General features: G+C 36.6%; 1 protein-coding gene across 1 annotated transcript in view; it reads right to left on the bottom strand.

Annotated features, from left to right (window-relative positions):
• The window catches only part of TMEM232 (transmembrane protein 232), a 213,247-nt gene that overhangs the window by 124,360 nt on the left and 79,412 nt on the right, over positions 1-9,475 (bottom strand). Inside the window, exon 10 of the mRNA XM_004377012.2 lies at positions 8,657-8,835. Coding sequence (XP_004377069.1) covers positions 8,657-8,835 — 179 coding nt within the window. The remainder of the gene's footprint in view (positions 1-8,656; positions 8,836-9,475) is intronic.

Below are 9,475 nucleotides of genomic sequence, written 5' to 3'. Positions count from 1 at the left end.
CCTGGTACTGTGTGATTTTCCTGTATGTTGTAAACCTGCCTCTATGATGTTAATGAGGGAGGATGGGTGGCAGTTGTGTTAGTAAGGCAGGACGTGATCTACAAGACTGGATTGTGTCCTGAGGCAATCTCTTGAGATATAAAAGACAGAACTGAGTGGTGAGGGGTGGGATGGGGGTGGGGGGACGATGTGGGGGGGATTGGAACCTCCTACCATCAAGAAAGCAGTGCTGGGAGCAGAGTGCGTCCTTTGGACTGGGGTCCCTGTGCCGAGAAGCTCCTAGTCCGGGGAAACACTGATGAAAAGACCGACAGAGAGAGAAAGACTTCCCCTGGAGCTGACGCCCTGACTTTGAACTTTTAGCCTACTTTGACTGTGAGGAAATAAACTTCGTTAAAACCAAAAAAAAAAAAAAGACTAACACTGATAGTGATAAATCAAGCAGACAGTATATACCCATGATATGATGTCACAAGAATGGCATTTTATTTCTGAAGTCTTCCTCACACAAACCCATAAAACTAGTTGCCATCGAGTTGGTTCTAACTTATGGCGACATAACTCCAGTCTAATCATGAGGAAAACATTAGACAAATCCCAACTGAGGAACATTCTGCAAAATACCTGGCCAGTACTCCTAAGAAAGTCTGAGAAACTATCACAACTAGAAGTTTAAGGTATTTGATAACTAAATGTAATGTGGTATCCTGGATGGAATCCTAGAACAGGAAAGGGCATTAGGTAAATTCAAAAGAAATCTGAAAAAACTGTGTGGTTTACTTAACAATAATTCATCAATATTGGCTCATTAATTGTGACAGATGTACAATATTAATGTAAGGTATTAGTAATAGGGGAAAATTGGTGTGGGGTATATAAGAACTTTCTATACTTCTTCACAATTTTTCTGTAAATCTACAGCGTTCTAAAATAAAAATTTATTTAAAAAATATATACCATGCAAGTACTAACCAAAAAAAGCTTGTGTAGTAATATATATTGTTGTTGTTAGGTGCCGCGGAGTCAGTTCTGAACTCATAGCGACCCTATGTACAAGAGAACGAAACACTGTCCATTCCTGCACCGTCCTCATGGTCTTCGTTATACTTGAGCCCATTGTTGCAGCCTGTTTCAATCTATCTCCTTGAGGATCTTCCTCTCTTTCGCTGACCCTCCACATTACCAAGCATGATGTCTTTTTCCAGGGACTGCTCCCTCCTGATAATATGTTCAAAGTATGTGAGATGAAGTCTTGCTATCCTCGCTTCTGATAAGCATTCTGGCTGTACTTCTTCCAAGACAGATTTGTTCGTTCTTTGACAGTCCATGGTATAGTCAACATTGTTTGCCAACACCAATAATTCAAAGGCATCAATTCTTCAGTCTTCCTTATTCATTGTTTGGCTTTCCTATGCGTATGAGGTGACTGAAAATACCATGGCTTGGGTCAGGCACACCTTAGTCTTCAAAGTGACACTTTGTTTTTTAACACTTGAAAGAGGTCTTTTGCAGCAGATATGCCCAATGCAATACATCATTTGATTTCTTGACTGCTGCTTCTATGGACATTGACTGTGGATCCAAGTAAAATGAAATCTTTGACAACTTCAATCTTTTCTCCATTTATCATGATGTTGCTTACTGGTCCAGTTGTGAGGATTTCTGTTTTCTTTATGTTGAGGTGTAATCCATACTAAAGGTTGTGGTCTTTGAGTTTCATCAGTAAGTGCTTCAAATCCTCTTCACTTTCAGCAAGCAAGGTTGTGTCATCTGCATGACACAGGTTGTTAATGAGTCTTCCTCCAATCTTGATGCCTCGTTCATATATTCCAGCTTCTTGGATTAAAGTATAGGGTAAATTAGAGGGTCAGGAAAAAAGAGGAAGACCCGCAACGAGATGGACTGACCCAGCAGCTGCAACAATAGGCTCAAGTATAACAACGATTGTGAGGATGGTGCAGGATGGGGAGGTGTTTCATTCTGTTGTAGATAGAGTCGCTATGAGTTGGAATCAACTTAATGGTACCTAACAACAACAACACAACATACATTAAATTATATGAAAGTGCATTAAAGAACTAAACGTGAATGGTCACATTTGATCATTAAGGTTGTGTGTCAACTAGGTTCAGCCATGATTCTATGTGGTTTGATAGTTACAATGTGGTTTGGTAGTCTTATGATCACTCCATGATGAGATCTGATATAATGTAATCACCTCTATGATGAGATCTGCTGTGAGTAGCCTATCAACTCAAAGGGAGTTTCCTTGGGAGTGTGGCCTACATCCAATATAGGTAGACTCTCTGGCAAGGCTTGCAGGCTTTTGTTTCCTCTGGATCTTGCAGCTGGCTCCTTTTTGTCTAACCTCCAGTTCCTGGGACTTGAGCTAGCAGCTCACCTGCCATCTTGCCTGCCCATCTTGGGATGTGTCAGTCTTCGAAGCCTGTGAGCAAGAGCCCTGCTGTCTGACCTGCTGATCTTGGGTTCACCAGCCCCTGCGGAAACCCTATGGGGCAGTTCTACTCTGTCCTGTAGGGTTGCTATGAGTCAGAATCAACTCGACAGCAATGGGTTTGATTTTTGGTTTAACTAATAAATATAACAGACATCTCAAGAGAAAAAAAAAAAAAAAAACTGAACAGGCAATCTATGAAAGAGAAAATCCAAATGCTCAATAAAAAGTGAAAAGATAGTCAACCATATTTGTTATTAATGAGAAAATACAAATTTAAACCATAACAAGCTATTACTCTATGAGATTAGCTGTCAGCAACCTAGTCATACTGCTACTTGAGTTCCATGCTACCCAACTTCACCTAAAAAGCCTGACAAAACAATTTTATCTCTCTAGGTCTTCTCATATTCTCATAGCTGCTTATAGTCTCAACTTTAGCCATATATTATTTTATTTGTGTGCGTGTTTACCATTTCATCCTTCAAAAAATTTTTTCAACAACTTACAGAGCCATACATACAATAACAGTTTAAATATAAATGAGGCATTGAAACAAAGAAAAAAGAAAAGTTAAGGAAATAAAATGAAGTCAGAGATAAAGTTAATACAACAAATGTATGTAGTAAGAAATTTTAGCAACTCTTTTTGTCTACCTATGTGAGCATCATTAATATTTATCTCTTTCCTTATAGATTTTCTTCATAAATAATGCAAGAATTCAATACGGAGAAGACTCACTCAGCAAAATGGTTAAGAGCACTTGCTATAGAGTTAACTTATGTGGGTTTGAATCAGGGCTTTAAACTTGTTCTGCCTGGTTCAGTCATGGCTGAGTAAGCAAAACACGAAGAGACCTCAATTTTTAAAATTTGAGTGAACTGGAACAATAACCAGAATGGGAAAAATTACAAGTTGAAGCCCTTCTAGAAACTTAATCTGCCTCTTAGAAAACAAGGGCAGCATATGCATTGCATAGCAACAATCTCTTTTGTCTATGGGATTTTGCACAGCATCAGAAACAGCAGTATCTAGCTCAAAGATGGTGGCCAACTGCACCTCTTTCAGTGTACGTGGCTCACCACAGTCCTGGCAATAATCCAATCTCCTGCATCAGGCTCCTGGAAGTGCTCACTACACCACTTCCAAGTCCCCCATTCCAGGGCTGTGACCTGTAATTTTTCCCATTCTAGCTATTGTTCTCGTTCATCAAAATTTTAAAAATTCACGTCTGTTCCTGTTTTGCTGTATCAGCCATGACTGAACTGGTTCGAACCTGTTCAAAGCCCGGGCTTGAATTCAAGCATCACTGCTAGCTAGCTGTGTATGTATCTTTGGGCAAGTTATTTCATCTTGCAAAAAGTCTCATTGTCCTCTTTTAAGTTTCAATTTCCTCATCTATAAAATTGAGAACAACAACAATAAAAACCCACTGCCATCGAGTCGATTCCGACTCATAGCAACCCTATAGGACACAGTAGAACTGCTCTATAGGGTTTCCAAGGCTGTAAACTTTTATGGAAGCAGACTGCCACATCTTTCTCCCACAGAGTGGCTGGTGGGTTCCAACTGCAGACCTTTTGGTTAGCAGCCGAGTGCTTTAACCACTGTGCCCACTAGGGCTCCTCGAGACCAAAACAGCACATATACAATATGGTTTGTATAAGGATTAAGTAATTAATGAAAATAAAATGCTTAACACATAGCATACAGTAAATGATGAATAAATCTTAGCTATTATTATTAGTGCCTTTTTAAAAATATTAAATTTAAAAGAAAGAAACAACATTGATAAGGAAAACTATAATAAATTAAAATCCCATTTATGTAGCTCTCAATCAGAAAACTTTTACTATGTAACAAGTCACCCCAAAACTTAGAAACTTACTGCAACCATTTATTTAGTTCATAATTCTGCAGGTCAGCAATTTAAGATGGATTCATAACAATGGTTCTTTTAGTCTTAGTGGGACTCATTCACGCATCTGTGGTCAGCTGTTAGGTCAACTGGAGACTGTTTTTGGGGTGGGGAAGGGTTGGTTCAGTTAGGATGGCTTGTCTCTATTTCAAGGGGTCTCTCATCTTCCAACAGATGAGAAGTTCCAAGAGAACAAGAGAGAGCAGGCCCCCATGTGTAAGCATTTTTCAAGTCTCTGCTGTGCCAAGTCTGCTACTGTTCCATCGGTCAAATCAAGCCACATAGGCAAGCAAAGAGGCAGAGCGTGAGGGGAATGATGCAAGGATGTGGATATATGGGGTCTTGAATAAATTAGGGGCAATCACTCTCCTCTAATAATAAGGAGCCCTAGTGGCACAATGGTTAAGCACTTGGCTGCTAACCAAAAGGTTGGTGGTTTTAACTCATCAGCCACTCAGTGGGAGAAAGATGGGCAGTCTGCTCCTGTAAAGATTAGAGCCTTGGAAACCCTATGAGGCAGTTCTGCTCTGTCCTATAGGGTTGCTATGAGTCGGAATACACTTGACAGCAATGGGTTTGTTTTTTGTTTGTTTTTTGGTACTCTAACAATATATCACAAGCTCCAAAGCGGTAATTCGTCTTCCTAAAAAGATATGGGAAACTGCATACATGAGTCTTACTCAATATAAATTACCAAAACGTTAACTAAATTTAAAATATATATTAAAGAAAATAACTCAACTGCCAAATTCAGTAAGAACAAACAATTTCAAACAAAAACTAGTCCTTCCACTGAGCATCTTTATTTCTGTGAAATCTCCTATGTCCCTAAACCCTTAGCTTGGTAATTCAAATATACTTTTCAAATTTAATACCCACTCCTCTTCAATCTAATGCCTACTCCTCTTTAATCCAAACCATTTTCCCAATGAGGCCAGTCAAATTGTGGCTCTTTCTCTAACATGGCTTTCTTTGACCTTGCTACCTTGCATCATTTTATCTAAGTCATTTAGTTTCCAGCTCAAGTACTACTTGAAGAAGACAATAATCTGTTCCTTACTATTATAAGAAAGTTAGGGAACAAACATTTATCTGAGCTACTACAGTGTGCAATGAACTTTGGTGGGACTATGCACATATACATGCATAATATTCCATTTGTATTGTTCTTTATTTCTGGTGAACACGTCTTCTGGATGAGACTATAAAACTTATTGTGTGTACAGGTGATTTTTTAGACATCTTTGTACCATCCATAGAATTCAGTATGGCAAAACAGACTTAGTAAGAACTCAATAAACACATTTATTTCATAATTATCCTTTTTTGGTAAAAACCTTTAAATAATTTTTTTTTACTTTATATATTTGCAGCTTAATATTATGTAAGGAAATTCAAACTAACGTAAGTGAAATTTCAAAGCCACCACTTAGATGCTTGATTATCTGGGTCAGAACTCATATATTCTGTGTCAGGGGATGACTGACCGGTGATCTTTTTCTAGAGACATGAGTTCCCCACGAGACTGGAACCAATGTCTCAGAGAACTGCACATGTGCAACATCCTGGAATAAGTGACGCCAAATGACCCAACAGCTTTAGCAACGGCTTCAATCTTGAATTACCTCTTGCGCATGCACCTAACACACCCTTTTCCCAGAAACCCACACCCCTTTCATGAAGAAAGATGAAACCATTTCCTGCCTAGAAACTTTTATAAGCCTTGTAAAGCCTTTAATCAGGGAGACAAAGGCTAGCATTGCATTGTCCCTCTTTGTCTCCACTCGCCGGCTACTTTTGCTCAATAAAGCTTTGTTCGTGCAGAAAAAAAAAGAAATCATATTCTATTGTTTTGTAATCCAAATGTCTGTAACTAACAAGTCCATGGGGAATTGTATCTTTTCATTAATATAACCAACACAAATTAAACTTTTCTTATTTTAAATGTGTACATGTCTTAAATTCATATAACTGCATTCAGAAATTTATAATTTAGATTTTTTGCTGAGGAAAATTTGCCCACAGCAATTTACTATTTAAGAGAAATGAAAGCACACTTTTAGAAGTCTTCTGACTAAGCACTGAAAACTAATTCGCACATGTGGTGGTTATGCTTTTGTTTAGTCTCTCATTCTCAGTGCAGACTGTTGGAGTAATAAGGTCTTTGCTTGAATCTAATATCTAAAAACTATTTGTTATGTCTGATTGCCTGACTTATGAAATTCGAATGTAATTATCTATAGATATTTACTAAAATCTGGAAGAAAGAAGACTATCTTATATCAAATGAGTGGCTCTGAAAACAGACATATAAATAGGATTCCAATTATAGAAATGAAAAATCTAAGTTGGCTTACTTATTTAGTTACGTATTACTCATTATAATCCATTTGAGATTGGCAGTAAATTTTGAGATTTGAGATTTTTGTATCCATACAAAAATAGATACAAAATACTAGAATTATATAAATTGTTAAGAATCATGGAAACAGGAAAAAAAATAGTAACACTGGGGATGAAATGAGTACATAGTTATTCACAAATATCATCCTCCACTTCCATTAGAAATTGGCCAAAAATTTGACTTTAATTTTCCATCAGCTCCAGCAAGGAATTTATATAAAATCAATTAGAAGATTCATGGAGTCCATAAGACTAAGGAGAATTTCTTTCCTAAGACCCAATAAAGGAGATACTGGGTGATCTTTATAACAGATGTAATAATTACCACCCTGACTTTTTTCTTTCTGTGTTCCTCAACCCAAAATCAAGGATTAAGTAGAAGCACAGTTGCATAAAAGCAATTCCATGAAATCCAAAACAATGTAGTTCAAGGAGGCAGTTCTCTGATTGTCTATCTTCTATAAGGAAAAGAAAAAATATATACATATATATATGGAATATCTAGAGAAAAGGATGGACTGCTTCTCTCTTAATAGTCCTCCATAAAGATTATTACTTCAAATTGAATTAATGATTACAAGGAAAGAGTTTAGGGTTTAATTTTCTACCAAGAATCTAGAATGTAGATACCCGGTGTTGTCAATAGTGGCACGCCCAAATGCTTTGACAGTCAGCTGGACAGAGGGAATTCATTGATTGACCTTCCTCCCTGTTAACATTAATTGATGCTCCTTGTTATTATTGGAAAGAAGGACATTAAGAGTGTTAGTATAACTATATCTGTGAAAGCTGGAATGAAACAGAAGCTTTCAATGACAGAAAAACTGTACTTTAGGATAACAGACTAACCAAGCTCAAAATAAGACTTAGAGAAGAAAAAAAAAAAGTTTGATGGAATTTTGAGATAGCATAGGATAGCATATGGATAAACCATCTCTGGAAGATCATATTTGTTTTCAGTGAAGACGTGATAGTGAATTTTATAATGGTTTTCTCTGAATATGAATAAAAATATATAGTCATTGAACTAGAACTTAAAAAAAAACAAAAAAAACAAGAATTGTAATATAGATTTTTAACTTTAAGAACAAAGATCTTAGTTTTAGTGAGTACAGCATCGTAACTTATATTGTCAAATGCTGAAATGGAAAACTTATCAATAAGATAGCTAAATAATGTATTATCCAAATTGTCACAGTTTTGAAAGTGAATTATTAATGCACTGCTAATAAGAAAGCAGGATAATAGGCATGAACCTAGGCTAACCTGCGCAAACTGGGATGTGTGGTAAGCATATTTACAAATGTCTCCAAAAGGCACAAACCCAAAAGTGAAACCATTACTCTTCCCACAAATCAACTTTTCTCTTCAAGCTGCTTAGTCATAACAGTGCCAAGTGTTGGTCTTGTGGAGGTGAATGTGACTACCTAACCCCACCTGCTTCAAGCCTGAATCCTAACCACGGCCAGTCTCTTCTGAGCGCCATCAGCATGAGGTGGTGGAAATACCTCTATGCCTCTCTTCTACAGCCTATCCTAGCAATAGTCCTCAAATTAGAAGTATGTGTTATGTTCCTTTAGATTTCCATTACTTTCCATGCTTCTTCGCCACATTCTAGAAAGAGGATGATGAGTCAGGCCTTGAGTTATGTTTCCTTAGATTTGTTAAACTTATTTGTTCTTCTCTTAAAGGTTTTTGGCGGTCTGATTTTATGCCACCATCTGCTTTAGAGCTCAATCTTCTTATCTTTAAAGATAAATAGTTCAGTGTTAAATTATAGTCTTCTCAACTGGAGGTGGACAATCTTTTTCCATAGAGATAAATGACAAACATGCCTCCTGATGATAGAAGTGCCCATTTATTGCCAGTGTTTTACGTACCTGAGCTATCTTCACTGCGGTATGAATTCGTTCATCTTTCTCACTATGCTTTGTCTTCTGTAATGTTTGCCATATTATGTTTCTAAGTCCATCCTGCTCCTCATCTCCTCGAAGTTCCCAGGACATTCTCACCAGGTTATACACTAATCCATAGTATCCGGTCCAGATCACTTGATTACCTGTTTAAAAAGAAGGACTCTTTGTGAAGATATCATTTTATTCACCTTGTCAATGCATGTTTGTATGAAAAAGAAGAAAACTGATTTTACTAAAATTATAATAATATTCCAAAATCTGGGAATTCTGAGCTTTAGAAATTTCTGATCCTGTACTGCTTTTACGCCTTTAATTTTAGAAGATCACAGATCATTTAAATATTTCTAAGCGTGTGAAAAAATGAACTGTACTAACTAATATAATACGTCATAAATTTAATAGTTAAACAGGTAAACTGTAGACAACATACTATAAACAAATCCTTGAAATTCAAGTATAGAAGAATTTTTTGAGGCAATATGAACACTTAGACCACCATGGTGAATTTTTATAATAAATCAGAGAAATAGGAAAAAAATCACTTGCTGTTGTAAAAATCATCAAATCAAAAATGATATGGGAGTTGACCAAAGGAGAAAACTTTGAAAATAATGTGAAAAGAAGACAAAAATTATTATATAATTATAGGCTGGATGATTTTTTAAAAAATAATAGACATAAATCAATTGGGATAAGAGGTCATGAATCCAGAGGAGATAAAGAAATCTAAGACAATTCTCCTTCTAAAACATATATATCAAATTGCAATTTATATAAAAATTA

The sequence above is a fragment of the Trichechus manatus genome, unplaced genomic scaffold (assembly GCF_000243295.1).
Source record: "Trichechus manatus latirostris isolate Lorelei unplaced genomic scaffold, TriManLat1.0 scaffold00047, whole genome shotgun sequence".
In the NCBI taxonomy this organism is placed as follows: Eukaryota; Metazoa; Chordata; class Mammalia; order Sirenia; family Trichechidae; genus Trichechus; species Trichechus manatus.
The sequence above is the reverse complement of the archived record's forward strand: the minus strand, read 5'-3'. Positions and strand labels throughout refer to the sequence as shown.